We start from the raw sequence: 20,251 nt of genomic DNA on the forward strand, positions 1-20,251 counted from the left end.
GGGAGTTGACCAGGCAGGCCCAGCTCCATCAGGGCTACCCTGGAAGAGACTCCTACCTCCATAACTGTCATCTTCTGGCCCACGAGGGAGTTGACCAGGCAGGCCCAGCTCCATCAGGGCTAGCCTGGAAGAAGAGACTCCTCCCTCCATAACTGTCATCTTCTGGCCTATGAGGGAGTTGACCAGGCAGGCCCAGCTCCATCAGGGCTACCCTGAAGAAGAAGAGCCCTCTCTTCAGGCCATCTCCCTTAGTCCAGGACTCAGAGGGAGAGAAGAATGCTGGACCTCATCCCTTCCCCCACCCCTCACCATTCCCTTCTCCTTTTGTGTCGTGTCTTTTTAGATTGTAAGCCTGAGGGCAGGGAACCGTCTATTATCCCCTCTGTTGTAAGCCGTCCAGATTCCCAGTGATTGGGCGGCATATAAATAAATCCTATTATTATTATTATTATTATTATTATTATTACTACAGGATCAACAACTGAAAGCTCAATGATTCCATTCCCTCAGACACACCAGTACTAGCATACAAATGTGTGGGTTTTGTTTGTTTTGTTTTTTTGTTTTTGTTTTTTTTGGCTTATTAATGCTTGATGATTAGGAAGAAGTCAATATGCAAGTTTGCAAGTTTGCTTACCTCCAAATTTGGATGGGAATCACAATAAAAAAATATGGCTGTTGAACGCTGATATATCTTGTGACAAGTGTCTCCACTGGTGTAGTTGATTTTGATTAATCCATTTTCATATGTCAGCTTTGTGGTCTGCAAGCCTAGTAGCAAGGAGTCACATAGGTTTATATAAAAAAGAAGTATGGCCTGGTATTAAAAGTATTCAGTGGATAGATCTACACTAGCACACAGAAAGCAAGATTACTTGAATGTCCAGTTTGCTAAGAACAATAAAGGAACCATACTCTAGAAAGGCAAAGAAAGCCTTTTATTTTCAACAAAGGTATGGGGGCCAAATCCACCCAAGATTTCCAAATGACACATTTGCCCCTCAGACTACCAATCATCCGAAAATGCCTCTCGAAGGCCAGTTTATTCTTCTGGAGTGTAACTGGCCATTCCACAGTACTTCGTATTTCAGGACTGCTTGAGGGCAAATTGTTGGGGTGTCAAAATGGGCTGCAGCAGCCTGTATTTTGACCACCTCAGTTTATAACTTAATCTAACTATAGTTTTCAGTATTTTATAACAATTCATACTGTATATAACAATTAAAGCGCTAGTGAACTTTACTATTTTGTATTCTGACCTGAATGGTGGAAAAGATGGCTAACAAAATGTTTTAACTAAAACATCTCCTTACGCTACATGTTGGCTTGATTTTTACAACACTAGCACCTTCAGTTTTTAATTCCTTTCACAATGAAAGGTGTTCTCGCATCTACTGATTTACCCATTCCCATTCCCCACTGACTAATGCACAAAAGGCCAACTCTTCATAATCCACTAGCTAGCTCCAGTCCAGAGGTATTGCCTCTAGCTAGGGGTGAGTGTGAGACAATGTGTGTAAGATCTATACTGCAAGGTTTTCTCCACTGAAATTTATTACACTGGTGCCTCGGGTTACGAAATTAATTCGTTCCGGCATTCCTTTCGTAACCCGAAAATTTCGTAACCCGAAAAGGCTTTCCGTTAGCTCTGGAAAGCCTATAGCTGCACTTTGCAGCATTTGAATTTCGCACCGAAATGAATTTCGTAACCCGAAAAATATTTCGTAACCCGAAACAGTTTTTGCCAATCCAACTTTTTCGTATCCCGGAAATTTCGTAACCCGATCATTTCGTATCCCGAGGCACCAGTGTACTGACAATCTCACTGAAAAAGATCAACTCAAGCAAGCTATTTTCAGGATGTAATCACAACAGTCCTTGTACTGCTGTAGTGATACTTCAGTTTGGGAAGTGAAAGCAGGGGCGGGGAGGAGGTAACTCCCTGAATCTTCTAGCACAGTGATCCCCAAACTGTGTTCTTTAAGGGATGTTGGACTTCAGCTCCCAGAATCCCAGACTACTGGCCAACATGGCTGAGGCTTCTGGAAGCTGAAGTCCAAAATATCTTAAAGGACACAGTTTGGAGACCACTGCTCTAGCAGCATAGCCAGTACCATGCAGACTGAAGGATTCCCACAGCTTTATCCAAAAGATTAACCTTTCTAAGATTTCTAATGATGCTACAATGCCTAAGAGACATTAGATACCTGTGAGAAAGTATCTTAATTATTGACAGCTTTGGTCACGACCATGACAACCTACAGAGAATTCAATGCCAAAAGCCATTTTATCAGAATCAGGACTCGCATGTACCACTGCAAGCACACCATTCATTCAAAGCTAGCTCAAGCCACATTTCTACGCTGTTTAGGTAATGCACTGGGATATGCTCTAGGACCTTTTCTTTTTCTTTTCAACACTCTACTATCCCTCTCTATGTTCAAATTTTCTAATGAAAGCAACACCTCAGAGACCACAACAGTAGATAACATTACCTTAATTGCCTTCAGTTTGCTACAGAAGAGCATATTGAAAGCCATTAAGTATCACTGCAGTATATATACACACATTTTTATATATTAAAAATAAAGAGTTATGGATTTGTGAGTTTTTAAAATGTGTTTAACCCACTTTTTTATTTATATGCGTGGATGTCTGCACACTTATGCTGTGCATGTACCTTTTTATACACACACTAAGCACCCAATGGCATGGTGGTGACCCCATTTTAAATTCTGGTAAAAGTACGTCAACTATGAAGAGCTTTATCACTAGTCTGGATCTAACCATGCCTTCAGATCAAATGTCAGTTTTAATCTAGGAACAGTGGTGTACACTGCCTGTGGCAATAGTATTACAATAGCCACAACAACCACATCACTAAACTAGCTAGTGCTTCAGTAAGGTCAGAGATAGCCCATTCAGATAGCAAGACTAGCATATGATTTCTTTTTAAAAAATAAGTTAATTTGTTCCTGGAACATGCCTTGATGTATGACACAAATGTCCTTATAGAGCCACAGAACTGATAATCAGTACTACACAGAATGACTTTACCTGCTATTTTTTTAAAACCTGGAGTTTGCTTCTTAATTTGACACGATGACACAACATCAGTATCTTGGCTTGGCTGTTTGCACATTCCTGTTTTTAGTCCATCACACACTCTGAAGTAGTAGTCATATTCATCAGTGCTCACTTTTATATCCTTCCCACGAAGTGAGGTCAGGTCGTAAATATAACCATATCTTGGATCTTTCACTTGACAGTTCTCACCTTAAAGAACCAGAAAGGCAGAAGGGAGAAAAAAAAACTTAAGATGCACATCTATACATACTCCTTATCATTAACTGCACAGAAAAAAAATCTACTGAAAGAACAGGAGAATGATTTCCCTAGTCAGGACGTGGGCTATAGATGGTTAAACACAGTTTTTTAAAATTCATCTGCCTAGTCTTTTTTAGCATCTTGCTGCAATTAAACCGATCATCAAACCACATTTCATTTTTAAAAAAAACGCATACACGGACAGCCAAACAAAATGAGCAGGTATCATGATGTCTTAGAAGAGGCAACTGAATACTAGGGTGAGGGTTGTGTAATTTTGAAATGTTCTCCTCAGAAAGACACACCTGGCCCCTTTGCTATTCGTTGCTGGGTGTCTGGTAAACTCATTCAGGTCTTCTAAGACTTAATTTTAGAGCAGGTTATTCTTTTTATCTGATTCAAAGCACTTGCTACCCTTTTAGAGTGTGTTTGCTTCATGTTTTCTTTCTTTGGTAGAGACCCAAACTATTTTCTGTTTCCGTAAAACAGGGATGGGCAACTGTGGAAGACAAGGAACTACACTAGCCTCTCCAGGAGACTTTGGAAGACTGCATTGCCCACCACACCTGCTCTCTCTCTCACACACACACACACGCCCTCAACTGCCCTCTAAAGGACATGGAGACATGTTCTGGGCCTCCCTGGTCATTTGAAAGCAATTTGAAGCCAAAAAAAAGAAAAGAAAGAAAACAAAAAGACCTTTGAGGTGTTCAGAGGGGAGCCCAAATATGGTGGCAATGTCATCCATGCCACCTAAGACCATGTGTGGGCGTTTTAAAGGTGGGGGAGAGTAAATAAAATGACACCTGGGGATTCTACAAGCCCCATAAGCTGCACTTTGTTCACCCCTGTGAGCTCAATAAGGCATTATTGAAATATTATTCAGACATTTCTAACAACCTTTTTTGTTAAACAGAAAGCATATTGAAAAGTCACATTTTAACGTCAGCCTAATACAGAAAATCTAAGGTATGAATATATCTTAAAACATACACAAAACCAAAATCAGCTACTAATCATAAAATATATAATGCCAAAACAAACAATAAAGTTACACATACACATCCTATTCATTTTTAAAAATGAGAGCTATCACTTGCAACATGCATGGCATGCTACATACAAATTCAGGTAAAAGCACCTATAGGGATTTCAGATACTGCATAATATGTCTCGCTTCCAATTATCATTGTGGTTAAGTTCTTATTTTTATTTCTATTTATTCAAATCAGTGTGTAAAGTTTGATTATTTTGCAGATACATATATATTTTCAAGCTTCCAGATTAGTGTGCATCTACCAATCCCCTGAAACAGCATGGAACTTTTTTTTAAAAGTTATGTTGTACTACAAGTGGCCATACTGGCTGGAGGATTCTTGCAGTCAAAAACATAACTTTTCAAGATATAATCTGGAATTATAGTTGACAAAAGCTGGAGAGAGCAGTTACAATATTGTTCAAGACAGAACATCTCTGTAGTGGATTTTCCTCCTGTATCCCAAATGTGAAGTACTTTTAGCCAAGAATTTTAATTATAGTCACAGAACCATAGGATTCCAGAGCTGAAAAAGAATCCAAGGGCCATCCAGTCTAATCCCCTGCCATGAAGGAATAGAGTTGGCCCTCTACATTTGCCATTTTGACTTTTGTGGATTTGATCATTTGCAGTTTTGATTAATGTGTTCTCTCTAGGAATCTCTAAGTCCTCCAGCACAATTTTGCGGGAAGTTGACCACAGAGTTGTGCTGGAGAACCTAGAGATATTTCTCTAGGTATGTGTAGGTCCTCCAGCATGATTCTATGATCAACTTCTGGCAGATGTTGACCATAGAGTTGCACTGGAGGACTTGGAGATTCCTAGACAGGTTCTCTTATGTAAAAAGAATAAGGGAGGGGAGGTTATTTGCATTTGTTCACATTCACAGTGGTCCTTCACTCCTAACCCTAGGAAATGTGAAGGGACCACTCTACATAGTAAAAGCACTCCTGACAGATGACCATCCAGACCATCAAACCTCCAAAAAGCCTCCAAAGAAGCTAAGGGTTTTCCACTACTGGACAGCTTTTACTATCAGGACGTTCTTCTCAATATTTAAGTGGAATCTCTTTTCCTGTAGCTTGAATCCACTGTTCCATATCCAAGTCTCTGAAGCAAGAAAAAATAAGCTTGCACCATACTCAATATAACATCCCGGCAAATATTTAAACACGGCTATCATATCACCCCTTTTCTCTTCCCCAGGATAAACATGCACAGCTCCCTCAGTTGCTCCTCATAGGGCATGGCCTCCAGACCTTTCACTAATTTGGTTGCCCTCCTCTGGACATGCTAGTTACAGAAAATAATTTCTTAAACTGTATATACAGCTTAGGTCCAGGCTATTTGAGAGACAATATCTCCCCATACCAGGGAGATATGGCTAGACCCCCAAGATCTTCAGGAGGTGGCTTTCTATTGGCCCTGTCACCATCACAGGCTCACTTGGTGAGGACAGAAGAGAGTGCCTTCTCAGTGGCTGCTCCCACCCTCTGGAACTCCCTTCCATGGGAAGCTAGGCTGGCCTCTTCCCTGCTTTCCTTTCACCATCAAGTAAAAAAAAAATCAGGCAGGCTTTTAAAAATCATGACAGCATGGCTTTTTATATGGGGGAAGGGTGTTTTAGTTATGTTGAAGGCTTTCATGGCCGGCATCCATAGTTTTTTGTGGGTTTTTCGGGCCATGTTCTAGAAGAGTTTATTCCTGACGTTTTGCCATTACATACTCTCTGAAGATGCCAACCACAGATTCTGGCAAAATGTCAGGAATAAACTCTTCTAGAACATGGCCATATAGCCCGAAAAACCCACAAAAAACTATGTTTTAGTTATGTTGTTAACTTTTGTATGTTTGCATTTTAATGTTAATTTTATACTGTTTTAGCTGGATTATTTTAATTGTTTTTAAATTTTTGCAGTACTTTGTAATAAACTTTGCAGTAAAGTTTTAAAAATGTTTTTATCTTGTGAGCTGCCTTGGGTCCCTTTCTGGGAGAAAGGTGGCAAAAAAATTGAAATAAATAAATAAATGTAAGCACTCATACTTGCCTTCAGCCCTGTGCAAAGGACAAGCTGCTATTGTTCTCCAGAGAAACACAAACTCACAATCCTCTTCATGTTGAAACACAGGTGATCCCTAAACATAAAAATGAAGAGTTACATTGACAGTTTTATATCTACAAGAAATTCTACTGCCTCCACAAACTATGTCACCAGCACTCCATTCATCCAAATCCTTTTTGCTGAGAAAATCTGTGTAACAAAAAGTTCTGCCGTTCACAGATCCTCTTGCTGAGCCAGACGCATAATATAATGAGGAGTAATTTATAATGTTTAGCATTTTATGGAAATAAAAAAAGTGAGAAGCTGCACTTCAGACCGAAGTGTTTTTTGTTTTTTTTAATGTACCCACTATACCATGTGGACTTTCTGAAGGATTTAGAGTGGAAATGGGACTGGTGACACCTCAAGCACAATTCAAACATAGAGACAGCCACCAGGGTCCCCACTGTGAACTGTCTGTCAGGTGAAAGTGGCCATTTAAAGGTTATCCCCCCTCCCTTCTTCACCTGCTTTAGGACAATCTGAAACAAGCAGTAAGAACTAGTGTTGCTATTCACTGCAGCAATTTCTTATTCTGGCACAAACAATAAATATCAAGAAATCAGTATTACAATGTGAAGTTGAAGGCTTTCATGGCTGGCATCTATAGTTTTTTGTGGGCTTTTCAGGCTATGTGGCCATATTCTAGAAGAGTTTATTGCTGACGTTTTGCCAGCATCTGTGGCTGGCATCTTCAGAGAATGCTTGCCAAGGAGTTGGGTATATATATACTGCATGAACCTGGGAAGGCAGGAGTGATTTGCATGTGGATTGTTCTGTTGCTAATGGCCTCAGGCTGGGAGGGTATGCAAAAGAGGCTTAGTGTCTGCTTGATTAGTGCTCACTGTCTGCTGGGAAACCCCTGACCCTGGGAGATTTCTCATTTGCATTTGCTGAGTCTTCATCTTGCTATTTTTCAGTATTACAGTTGGCCTTTAACTTTTGTGGGGTGTTAGGAACCCTACAAAAGTGGGGAAAACAGAAATATCTTGAGCCCCTGAACTGTATTTAACACCAAAAAACAACCCCTTACGTATACTAGTGGTGTGGCTGGGCCTTGTCATGCATGCATTCCCTTGCTTGCTTACTCACACAGGCAGGAGGGAGGAAGGGGATGGGATGGGGATGGGAGACAGGGACACCAGTCCCATCTCCTTCCTTCCCCCCACACTATTGAGCAAGGGAAGATGTGCCTAGCCAAGCTGGGCCAGGCCCTGTCACCCCACCAGCTCTGATTTCCTCCCAGCAACACTAGTGTTACTGAAGCTCCTGTTAAAATTGACATAGGTCAGCAATAGAGCCAACAGCAACAAATACAGTACAGCAAAAACTCTAATCTACAAATGTGGTGTGATGACTATACTGGGATCTTCTTAATCTCCTTTCATGTAACCTATTATACTTGCTGAGTAGAATGTTGTCTGTGATGCTGCCCTAATAAGCTTTTTGCAGGGATACCTGGGTTAATGGCCATGATAGTCTGAGGATTCTTGGAGCTATATTAAACAGAAGAAGTCATTTTGCCAAGCTTTAATAGCACACTAAAAGGATAAAGTATGGTCAGTGGAGTGCTCTCCAGTTCTCTCCAGAAGAGGTGTGGGAGAACAGACTAAAATACTGTCTCTAAGTCTGCTTTCTAATTTGCCACAGTCATCTTTGTCCCAATAAACAGTAATCACTTCCAAACAACTGAGTGAGCATCAAAAGATGCTGCTGTACGGTAAGTCTGTAACACAGAAGCAATTGTTGTCTTCTAACTGCATAAGACTACTAACCAAAGAAGAGGATCTGAGCACCATATACAAGCACAGCTCATCTCTCTTTGGCTGGTTACAGACCACCAAAAAGCGGCGGCCTGTACCCGCCCCTTTCCCCAGTGTGTCGAGGCCTCAGCGGCCAGAACGTCAGCCACTGAGGCTCCAATCCACTGCTTTCTGGGCCGCGGGGAAGCGGCAAAAGGCCGCTTCCTCGCAGCCTGGAAAGGGGTGTCCTTGGGGCTTCCAGCCCCAAGGACACCCCGCAGCGGCGGCGAAGAGGAGAAAGGGGCCACTTGGACCCTTTCTCTTCTGCGACACTGGCGCAGCCGTCTGAAGGCTGCGCTCAGCGCAAAGGGCGCATTAAGCGTCCTCATGAGGAGCGATGGCGTCACGTCCGCGCCGCCTCGTTTGGAGGCGGAGCATTCGTGACGCCATCATGGCGGCCCCCATGTAGATGGGCCGCCGCCATGTTGTACGTCCTCAGGACGTATTGGGTTTGGGGGCGTCAAGAAGTGACGCCCCTTTCTAAAACTAGGACGTCCTGAGGACGTCCCTTATGGCCGTTTGTAACACGCCTTAGTAAGATAGAGGTGGAAGATGCAGAAATTCTGAGATGCACACACAGGTTAGATTAACACAGGTAAACCACAGGTTAGGGGAGTTACATCTGCGCAGAAGGATTGAGTAAATCATCAATAACATACTTTAAGATAGCTTGCAAGGTTGCTCAAGGTAGTCAAATTACTGTATGGAGAAACATCAGTATGAAATTTCACAGAAAACACAACTTACAGTAGCTTGATCACACTGGAAGATGATTCGTGTTGAGTACTGCCGGTTACCTTTGCATTTGTCCCCACTCAAGTACACAATACTAAGGGAGCCATCTGTGGCAGCCTGAGGACTTATCTGAATCATACCAAGATTCTGACCTTTACTACCATTTTTTCACACAAGAGCCTATTATACCACCTGCAAACAAAAGAAACACCAGAAGTAATTCATTAAACATCACCACTACAGCCAGTCACCAATTTTGCAAGCAATATCTAAGGTTAATCAGTAAGTTTATACTGAAGGAGAACTTAATAAAAAACATTTGTTTAAAAGTATCTTCTTAAGTACAAGTTCTTTTAGTGAAAATTACCAAAACGTTATCTCTACATTTAACAGTTACACTACCTGTGTCAGCCATAACATTCACTAACTCAGTAGTTCACTAGTCCACTATAAAATACCCGCTATCAAGTACCAAATCAATTCTCCTTCTTCCCTAGCAAAGTATAAACTCTGATTTTAAAGTACTGTTATAGATGTGTGGTAAAATGAACAAAGATTTATTTTGCATTAAAACCTATTACACATCATTAGTTGCATGAGAAGATTAGCTGAATGAAAATCTACTGTACACTATGTGCAGCTATCACCATTGTTATGTCTAATCAAGATTCGGAAACTGTTCCACTGAATTCACCAATCATTTGAAGATTTCTAATTGGCAAATTAAACTAAGCAGATTCTTATTAGAATTTGTTCAAGGCTGGGAGAATCTGAATTCCAAGTACCAGTGCCATTCAGCCCCACTGGGCACTACTAAATGTATCGGGCTAGTTCTGGGCTGGGCAACTATGACACGTTTACTGCGCTGAGAAAATTATCAGGAAAGGTAAAACACACAGGCAGAGTTTGTCCAGAATGTGAAGGTCAGGAGACAAAGAGGAAATACATTTGGGAAAGTGCAGAACATAGTCCGTTCAACTAACATGCCCCCAGTAAAATTATTCAAGCTGGATACATTTATGACACTTACCTGGGCACCCTGGAATGTATGGAAGGGGTTTACAAACATTCAGATAGAAAGTTCTTCTTTTTGCATCTTTAGATGTATCCAAGGCAACCCATGGCTTGTTCTCTCTGCTCAAGTCACTCAGATCATATTCATTGCCAGCAGAATCTTAAAACACAATGAGAAACCACATAATGCTTGACTGTTCACCTAAGTTCAATAAGTTCACCTTAACCAAATGAGACTCCAGTTTCCAAAGAATTTAAACCATCTCTCAGAACATTCTATTACTCAGGCAGACTCCAATGATCTTTCTAAGCTTTCTATCACAGTTTACTTACCAGTAACTTGGCAGTCAACTGGTGCAGGTGGACAGGCTAGGGCTGTGTGAAACTCAAAGAAAGTATTATTTAGTGCTGAATTCGTATCTTCACGCACAAATTTGAGTTCTCCAGGATAGGACTCATTGCAGATGAAGGTGACAGTGAAAATATCATTGGATCCTGAAGAATCAAAATAAAACTTCAAGTCAAGGTATCCTGCAGGTTTTTACATGTTGTTGTACTCCACATTTGTCAGTCATATTCTTATTTCTGTGACACTTCTATTCCCATTAAACCACTTAGTTTCTCAGAGTTACAGGAAGCATGAAAGTACAATGCATTTGGCAGTTGGATAGGAGCCAAATGCCATCAGGACTGCAACAAGCATTCTGGAAAAAGCTCTAGCACTGACCTAGTGGCAAATACAGTGCTGGGTAAACAATAACATCACCTTCCAGTCTCTCTGAATGCCTATTACCATGGTCATAAAGGGAGGAGTCTACCTACAATTCATATCTGCTTATATTATGAACTACACTTTTGTATAATTCAGCCACAATTTTATTATTTTATTATGTTTACTTTGGCATGTTTTTATATCATCTGACTGGGGATAGGGTGGATTCTGGGAATTATTTCTTTTACTTATAATTTTAACGGTATGCTGTGTTATTTTATACTGTTGTAATCTGCTTTGATTCCTTTGTGAAAAAGTGGAATATAAATTTATTACTATTGTTTTATTATTATTATTATTATTTACAGAGCTGTTCCAATGGCGGCAGCCTTGACTTTAACAAGCAAGATCAGTTTTCTGCTTTGCCATCAAGTGACCTTGGGTCCTTTACTGTCTCTTAGCCTAACTAACCTACCATGCAAAACTAAGGAGGATAAAATGAGAAGGTATATACTGCCCAAAGCTAGAAAAAAAGTATGGGGTTATCTGTAACTAACAATGTAATTTGAAGACAGGTTTACATGCATATAGTTAATAGATGTGATAAATATTAAATCTTAACACAAAACAACTGCATTACAGTCCGTCCTTGCCTTACGCGGGGGATCCGTTCCGGATCCCGCCGTGTAAGGCGAATTCCGCCTATGCTCGAGCCTCATTGGAAACAATGGGGCTCGTGCGCGGCGGCGCGGGAGCATGCGGGGCGCAACGGGCGCACACGCCCATTCAATTGAATGGGACACGCCGCCCCTTCCGCCCCGTGCACGCCCCGCGGCTTGAACACATATGCTCAAGGCCACGTATGGCGCGCCTGCGTATGGTGCAGGCGCGCTGTATACTGGTCAGAGGTGTTTGTTTACTGCACCTAAAGCGCTAAATTGGAATAGAATCATGGAGTTGCAAGAGACCACAAGGTCCATGCAGTCCAATAACCTGTCATGCAGGAACACACAATCAAAGCACCCCTGACAGATGGCCTCCAGCTTTTGTTTAAAAACCTCCAAAGAAAGAGACTCCACAACACTCCAAGGGAGTGTGTTCAATTGTCGACCAGCTCTTACTCTCAGGAAGTTCTTCCTAATGTTGAGGTGGAATTTCTTTTCCTGTAGTTTGAATCCACTGCTCTGTGTCCTATTCTCCAAAGAGTTAGAAAACAAGCTTACTAAAATCTTTAATATGGCACCCCTTCAAATATTTAAACAGGACTATTGTATCACCTATGAACCTTAACCAATAGGTTGCCTTGCATCTGCACCAGGATTCTCCCAATTCATTCTTGCACTTCAGGATTATTTCTCGTATCAGTTCTGCTGCCTTCATATTAAAAATCCTTGCAAGGTAACACTGTGACTGTTGGATTACTTACAATCATCTGAGTCATCTCTCTCCACTCCCCACTTGATCATCTGGCAAACAATTAATTAGTGGGGACTGAAAAGGCATAGAGGGATTTTTTTTCCTTCCCTTTCCATCTTCTTTTTGCCTGCTTAGTTAGTGAGCTAGCACACAAAAGCTCAGAGAACCAAGGCTTTGCAACATGAAATGTCACCACTCAACATGTTTGGAAGATGGAGAAAGGAAGAAGGACACTAGTGCTCTCACATCCTCTGATGCCCATAATGTTAACTGAAGTGGAAGTCTGTTTGAGAACTGGAAGATTAGCAAGTAGTGTTTGAGGGGAGGGGACAAGGGCTGATGGGACTGATCCAAAAGAAACTGGGAATTCTTCTCTTGCTCAGATTTTGACCCAAGCCACAGAACAAATGGTGGTCTTAAATAGCTATAGAATTTTGTTCTTCATGCTAGCTAAAGAGCACTCTATTTATACAGCTGCAATGAACTTTACACTGCTACACGAACATTCTGTCAACCTCCCAGATCAAAAACTTCTTCTATCAATGAAAAATGGAGCTACTTTATTAAGGCACTCATGTTCCAAAAATATTGAATCTGTAATTCTGCACGGATGGTCAGCTTTCCTTCAAGCTTCCAATATGTTAGACATGGGGAAGGTACAGGTCAACAACTACATGCAGCCCTAAAGCCCCACTAAAGACCTAAAAAAACATTTTTAAAAATTTGGTTGGAAAAGAAAACAGTCTGATGGTTTGATAATGCATGCCTCATTATCCTCTTGTTGCTCCTACACTTATCAGAAAATAAAGAGTTCTGGCTAGAGACTCCAACATTTCTCCAGACATAGCCACTGGCATTTATAGATTATAAACTAGGGCTTGAAGAAACAAGTAATAGATTAAGCAACAGAGCAACCTGAAACATTGCTAGCAGCAGCTGTAAAAAACAAAACAAAACATAGGAACCAACCAAATACCTCTGTACGTAAGAGACAGGTATCCTTCTGTAGACAATTCAAGAGTTTTGTTCAGCTTCACCAAGCGAATGTTTTCCAGACCCACTGTTTCACATCCACCAACCAAATCAACAGCAGGTGTATTTTCAGACAAACAGCCTTTTGCTGGTCCACAAATATTTATCTAAAAGAATTAACACAATCAGTACTACATTGGATGGCCTATAGAACATCAATGCACTAACAAACGGGCCTGATCTAAAGCCCTGCCTTTTTCTTCACAGACCACCCCGTTTTGTTCATTTGTACTACATTATACACTGAAAAGCATATTTTGCTTTTTTTTGCAGCTTCTCCAAATTAATACAGTACTAAGTTATTGATGTCAGGGATGATGGGAGTTGTAGCTCTTCACCTCTGGCTCGAACTCACCACCTTGTTACGCACCGGCGCTGACCAGTTTTGGCCAGTGGTTAAAGCTTTGCTTCAAAAGCAGCAGAGTTACAGAGAATAGGCTGAAGACCCTGACAAACTCTCCAAGCCTTCTCACTCTTGCTTCCACAGAAGTCTTCACCCTTCTTCAGGATCCAGCTGGCTCTTGTATCTTAACCCAAGACACCAGACAACTCAGTAGTCTTATATAAAAGATCTACTTTATTCTACTATATACAGCTCAAAAACTATCCAATACTCTCCACAACTACCCACAAAATACATTGGGATTCATAGCCATTATTATAGTCATTGCAAGATACCACCCACTGTTGTCTGTTTCCACCCAGTGGGCGTGTATAACCATTTTCATTGGTTCTCTTGGTTCATCCCACAATTAATGATTTCATCATCTCAGCCTTGACCACTTAACAATTCTCAGGTGTGTTCAATTATCCACTTAGCATTTCTGTCCTTGGCATTTAGGACTTGTTAATTGCATTACCTTTTACACCTGTGTGGCTTCTAATTGTTTTTGCTGAGTCATCCTGACTCTCACATACATGTTTTATTTCAGTCACTGTATATCCCATGTTGCTTTTTCCTTAACAATTGATTCATCTAGTTCAGAACAACTTTACTCTGATATACTCCAGAGTCACTCTCTTTCTCAAACCACATGAAACAGCTGGTGTGGGGGGGACTCAGCTTGTATCAACAAAACCCAACTTACCAAAGCCCTGGCTTGAAGAGTCTAGAAACTGAATTTATGAACTTTTGTTTACACAGGACATGCCACACTGCTAAGTCATAGTTTTTCATATACAGTCTGCCCTCTGTATCCACAGACTTGCCATCTGTGGATTTGAGCATCCACGTATGGCAAGCCTGTGGGGGTGGGGAGAGGAGGAAGGAAAAGGAAGACGAGCAGCGGCAGTGGCCATGGAGGGAGGGTAAGAGGAGGAAGGAAAATGAGGAAGAGTTGTGGCAATGGGAGCAGAGTACAGGAGGAGAGGAGGTAGAGGCAGGGAAGAGGAGGAAGAAAAGGTAGTCCCTGCCGCCTGCCACAGTGAGAGTGGTGAGGCTGGTTTTGGGGAGGGGGCAGGGGAGAAAGTGCCACTGTCCGTAATGGTGGCGTGGCAGAATTTGGGATCTGTGGAATTTGGGATCTGCAGAAGGATCTGGAAAGGATCCCCCACAGATACTGAGGGCCCACTGTATTCATTTGTGGCTTAGCTCCTTTACTGATGCCCAGTTTGAATTACTAATTTGCAATCTTAAGAACATAAAGATCTATGATCAGAAAAGAGAAATTACCATATAGCTTTTCTTCATAAGGTTCTTCCTTATAATTGTGTAAGCATTTTCTGTAGCCAATGGCTCCAGATTATACACAAATCCAGTGTTGGGATCCTTCACAGTGCAGCTCTGTAGTAAAACCAAAAGAAAATAACATACTGTTTGATCAAGAAAAAAAACACATCAAGACAAGAAATATAAACTCAAAACAGTAGTAGTAGTACTAGCATATGCCTTCGAGTCATCTGTTGACTTATTGCAATCCCATTATGTCACAGGGTTGTCTTATGCAATGAATACTCAGAGGTGGTTTCCCATTGCCTTTGCCAATACCACTTACTATCTCAAGCTGGTCTCCCTTTCAAGAGCTACCAAGGTCTGACCCATCTTAGCTTCTAACTATGACAGGCTCTGGTACCTTCAGACTATTTAGGATCTTTCTTAGGCTTTTCAAAACACCGGCAACCTTATAAACAAGCCAGTCAAGAAAGGAGTATTTTCCATATCAGTTAGCCTCATCTAGAAACTAAGTACAATATAAGCTTTTTAAAATAAATTAGATGGACAGATGCTTATGCCAGAAGTCAGCAGAATTTGATTAAAGCAGGACTACTGGTTTCCACAAAGTACTTACAGTTGGATAAATCATGCTGAGTCATATGCAGCTCTTCTCATTTCTGATGGTATAGGCCACACTATACTATGTCTCTCACACAGCTCTACAACCATAAGGGCAAACAAAGTGTCCAATGGCAGGGTCTTTTTTTTAAAAAGGATTTCCAAGTCACACTCAATTCAACTTAAAATTCTCCAGAAGCAGGGGGCAAGCAGATGTACTTCCAAGTAAGAATATTTGAGCTTGCAAAAACAAGGACCTGAGTAGAGTCCTTGGAAATAGGTTTGAGTCAGCAGCACATTAGCTTCAAACATCCACCTCTGCCATACATACATACACCCTTTTTTTAACAGGACGACATTCTCCTTCATGGAAACTGAAGCTTAGATTCTGGATAGGAGTGGGCTCTCTACTGGGGATCTGAAATCGCTGAGATTTTCGGAGGCAAGGAAGGAAGTGTGGGAACACTAGTGGGAACTTGATGTGTACCGACAAGTCATTTCAGACTGAACTTCAAAATGCTCATGAATCCTACCTCAACATAAACGTTCAAAAAAGTGGACAACAAAGTGTGCATGCTTGCCTATACATAACAGTACATAAATAAAATCCACAAATAGCTTGCATCTGTTTCTTAACACCTCACCTCTGCTTCACCCTTTGTTGTTGTCACTGGACAAGCAGCTTCAGTCTCCCATAAAAATGTTGCAACACAATCTTTTACCTCTATGAATCTTGGGTGGCTACTCTGGAAACACAGGAGACCAGGAAGTTAAGGCAATGGATGCACAAACAACTTGGCTTCACAAACCACTACAGAGGGATATTCAAAGTTTTCTACATTCTGAGAACAATAATTTGGACAACAAGATTTCACATGCTGGTGAATGAGCTTTCAAGAACAAAAGCATTGCAATACTTTAGGAAATATGAAGAGAAATTATGGCAAAGTAACCCTCATGATGTGTACAGCATACCTAAAGTAACATATTCACATTGGTTTATTGGCAACAACATGTCTTTTTAAAATTATCCCAGATTTTGACATTAAAGGGATCAGTAGATACTTGAACATGGTGGCACACTATTTTACTAAGTGTTATTCTAAGTGGCCTTGGTGCTAGAAGTAGCCTTAAAACACACTTCCTCGGAGTGTGGTGGGGTCTTCTTCCTTGGAGGTCTTTAAACAGAGGCTGGATGGCCATCTGTCAGGGATGCTTTGATTGTGATTTCCTGTATGGCAGGGGGTTAGACTGGATGGCCCTCATGGTCTCTTCCAACTCTATGATTCTATGGGCCTGAACAGACAAGACAAAATAAAGCTGCTTCACTTTGGATGTATGCTGTTTAAATGATGCATGAGTCCTAAGAAGCCAGAAGGCATGCCAAAGCCACGCTCAAGTCCTAAGGACTAGAGCACAACTTTGGCACAGTTTCTGGCCTCTTAAGCCATGTGTGTCATTTAAACAGCATACCTCCAAAGCAGCTTTATTTGGCTTGTCTGTCCGGGCCCTATGTCCCCTAAACTAGCTCCAAATATAAAGTAGACGCCATTCAGTCTTAAACCAGATTTTATGTAGAAAAACATTTTAAAATAGTCAAATTCAAACAAGGGCTGGTGATGGGCAATGCATGGTCCTCCAGATAATGTAGCACTGCAGGTACCAGCATCCCTAACCAGCATGTCCATAGTGAGATATGCCCAGAGCCACAAATTAATAGCCTTGTTTTAGGCTGAAATTGTTATCAGTAACTTGAGCTGGTTACAAGCATGGTATGAATCTGTTTTTCTGTAATCAAAACAGCTCAGTTAATTACAGAAAAACAGGTATATACCATCCCTGTAACCAGCTTAAGACACTTTTTTGTTTAACTGAATTTAAAGTTCTACTGTTGCCAAACTATAGAAATTCATCCAGAATTAATATTTTCAGTTTTTTTCTGCCTGATAAATGCCAAAGAAACTCGGAAAATACGCAAAGACATTGTGCCTAAAATATCTGTTTTTATCATGTCAGTTCCAACATGGTGTCTAAAAGTGACACTCCCTCATTTGCAGCTCCATTTGCGAAACACATGGATGAAAATGGGAGTACGATACGAATTTAAGATCATGCAGTTTTCAGATTAAAAAACCCCAAAATTATGCTCTTTAAAAAAAAATTGGGAGGCAGAAGGCTTTGGAGGTTACAAAGGAAGGGATTTGGGGTAGGCTATATCCAGGCTATGGGCTGTATGCCCCCATCCTGCATCAATAAATTAATAATATATTGTCAAATAATGTTGGTTCTCTCTCTCTCTGTCTCCCAGAAAGGGGTCCATCCTTATGCGTTGGATTACAAAGCATTTAAATCATTCTTAAACCACTGATATGTGAAAAGTGCTATCATGTCAGCCTGTACATCCAATCTCTACTAAGCCAAAGAGGAATACTAAGTGAGGTAATACTATGATGTGACAGTATGATGAGAAAGCAGTCCACTAGTAACTTACAAGAGTGCCCTTAGAGCAGGAGAGATGGATGAGGCTAGAGAAAGGCTCACTCTTATCATCATCTGGTCTGATGCATAAAGAGCCACCAGTATAATTTAGGAGGATTCTACCATGGCCTTCAATAATTGGACGCTGGCTGGCAATCCCCAAGTTACTATTAGAAACTGAAGAAACCATCTGAAATTAGAAAACAAAAGTCATTCCTGAAGCAAAAAAAAAAAAATTCTGTTAAAGAAAGTAAATCATATTCAATTATTGTTTTGAAATATAAGTCAAGTTTTGAAACAAAACTGACAGATTAAGTCAGTCTTTTATTTTAGGAAGCTCTAGACTAACTTTAACATTCAGAATTTTGCCTGCAGGACTACAATCAAAATCAGATACAAAAGGGACACAAGACTAAGGAAAAAGAAGAACTTCAGGTTAAGAGTTCTGAATGTACAGTTCAGTTTTTCTTACAGTTTTCTTTCATGAGCATGGACATACTCACACTCTCCCCTCCGTGGTATGTCACTTCACAGACCGAAGCCTGTCTCTGACAGCCTGGAATAGGCTTCAAAGGCCGACAGATGTTTATGTAGTATTTTTTGCGTTTATCTTGATCAGAATTGTCCATTGCAAACCAATTGTCACTTTTGTCTCCAGATAATGACAAACTGAAAATGTGCAAAACAGCAACAACAAAATGCACTCAGGTCTGACATATCCATTCATATTTAATAAAGTTACAATTAGTAAGATCACTTACTCAGGTTATTTACTTCATTTCATATTACTGCAAACATATTGCACTCTCTAGTCTACATGTTATAAAGCACAAATTTAGATCACAGTGTAGGTGAGAGGAATAAGCTTGAATGAATATGCTCCCAGCACAAACACAAATTCTGAAATATTAATTATGTGACAACTCAAATTAGAAATGGACAATCCTTAGGTAAAAAGAGTTTGAAAAATCTACTTCTTTGAACTACAAATGCCAGGATCCTCAACAGCATGACTACTGAAGCTGAAGGATATGGCAAAACCATACTGGCTATGGGACTCTTGAAACTGCAGTCCATAAGACAGCCTTTTTGAAATTCTGGGAATAATATGCCCACCTACTTCATATATCCCAAATTTAGAGTTGGCAAAATATTCTGCTCTCAGATGAACCAAAATTGGGTGCTTACCACTCGTATGTGTGAGGGTGCATAGTTCCCAAAGCCAACCACAACATTTTGGTACTTTAACTCTGTAAACATGTTGTTCCATCCCTAGCAACAGAATTATAGGAACAACAAATTAAATAACTAAAAAGATGCTGCTCTTTTATAAAATCCAAAATGTGCTGCCTAAAGTAATTGCCTTATCCTGGCTGGCCCCATCACCTATGACCCATTTGTTCCACAAGTGTGAAACATTAAGTGACAGCAATGTTATCTTATGCTAAACAACATCTACTTCAAAATGAAAGCTCATGCTCTGGGCAAGAAATACTGGGCAGCTAAGCATATCCACATCCATTTTACACTTAAACACACTCCCTATCTTACTTACCTTGAAAGATCATACTGTTCCATTGTTTGAGGATCTGTTACAACACACTCTATGGGTATCTCTGGACACGCATACTGAGTGTACCACTTGAAGTTGTAGGTGAAATTGTCTTCTTCCTGAATTACCATGAATGTATACACATAGAATAAAAAAAAAATTAAAGCTGCAGAAGGTTACTTACATAAAATTAGAAGGGAAGCTTCAGCTCAAAAGCAATGTTTATTTGCTTTCATACGCAGAAGCACAACTTCCACCATCAGAAAGCCCATTAGAATATATAGTGACATTCAGATTTATAAATACACAATATAATTCCATTCTCTGAACAAATGTTTTTCATCTGTCTACCCACATATATAGCCATTCCTTTCCCTGGCAAAGTGAAGCAATCTATCTGGTACAGATCTATTGCAAAGATACTTTATAGGGATATCTTAATGCAAAGCTATATGCGTGCTTCAAGATAAAGAGAAGAAGTTATACAGATACCTTCAAAGATTACTAGTATCAGAAACCGACTCTTGGCATCACTGAGCATCTTATAGGAAGACCCTGAATGCAGTGGCATTCAATCCCCTCCCCTCCCCTCCCCCCCTCACCATTCCCTTCTCCTTTTGTGTTGTGTCTTTTTAGATTGTAAGCCTGAGGGCAGGGAACCGTCTATTATCCCCTCTGTTGTAAGTCGCCCGGATTCCCAGTGATTGGGCGGCATATAAATAAATCATATTATTATTATTATTATTATTATTATTATTATTACTGTGCTTCTG

At 40.6% G+C, this 20,251-nt stretch overlaps 1 protein-coding gene across 1 annotated transcript in view; it reads right to left on the minus strand.

Annotated features, from left to right (window-relative positions):
* Window positions 1-20,251, minus strand: part of IGF2R (insulin like growth factor 2 receptor) — a 114,135-nt gene that overhangs the window by 47,064 nt on the left and 46,820 nt on the right. Inside the window, 13 exon segments of the mRNA XM_042462758.1 lie at window positions 638-771; window positions 3,058-3,276; window positions 6,412-6,499; window positions 9,015-9,164; window positions 9,166-9,194; window positions 10,033-10,176; window positions 10,350-10,511; window positions 13,121-13,283; window positions 14,849-14,959; window positions 16,093-16,194; window positions 17,940-18,116; window positions 18,430-18,595; window positions 19,482-19,597. Coding sequence (XP_042318692.1) covers window positions 638-771; window positions 3,058-3,276; window positions 6,412-6,499; window positions 9,015-9,164; window positions 9,166-9,194; window positions 10,033-10,176; window positions 10,350-10,511; window positions 13,121-13,283; window positions 14,849-14,959; window positions 16,093-16,194; window positions 17,940-18,116; window positions 18,430-18,595; window positions 19,482-19,597 — 1,761 coding nt within the window.

The sequence above is a fragment of the Sceloporus undulatus genome, chromosome 1 (assembly GCF_019175285.1).
Source record: "Sceloporus undulatus isolate JIND9_A2432 ecotype Alabama chromosome 1, SceUnd_v1.1, whole genome shotgun sequence".
In the NCBI taxonomy this organism is placed as follows: Eukaryota; Metazoa; Chordata; class Lepidosauria; order Squamata; family Phrynosomatidae; genus Sceloporus; species Sceloporus undulatus.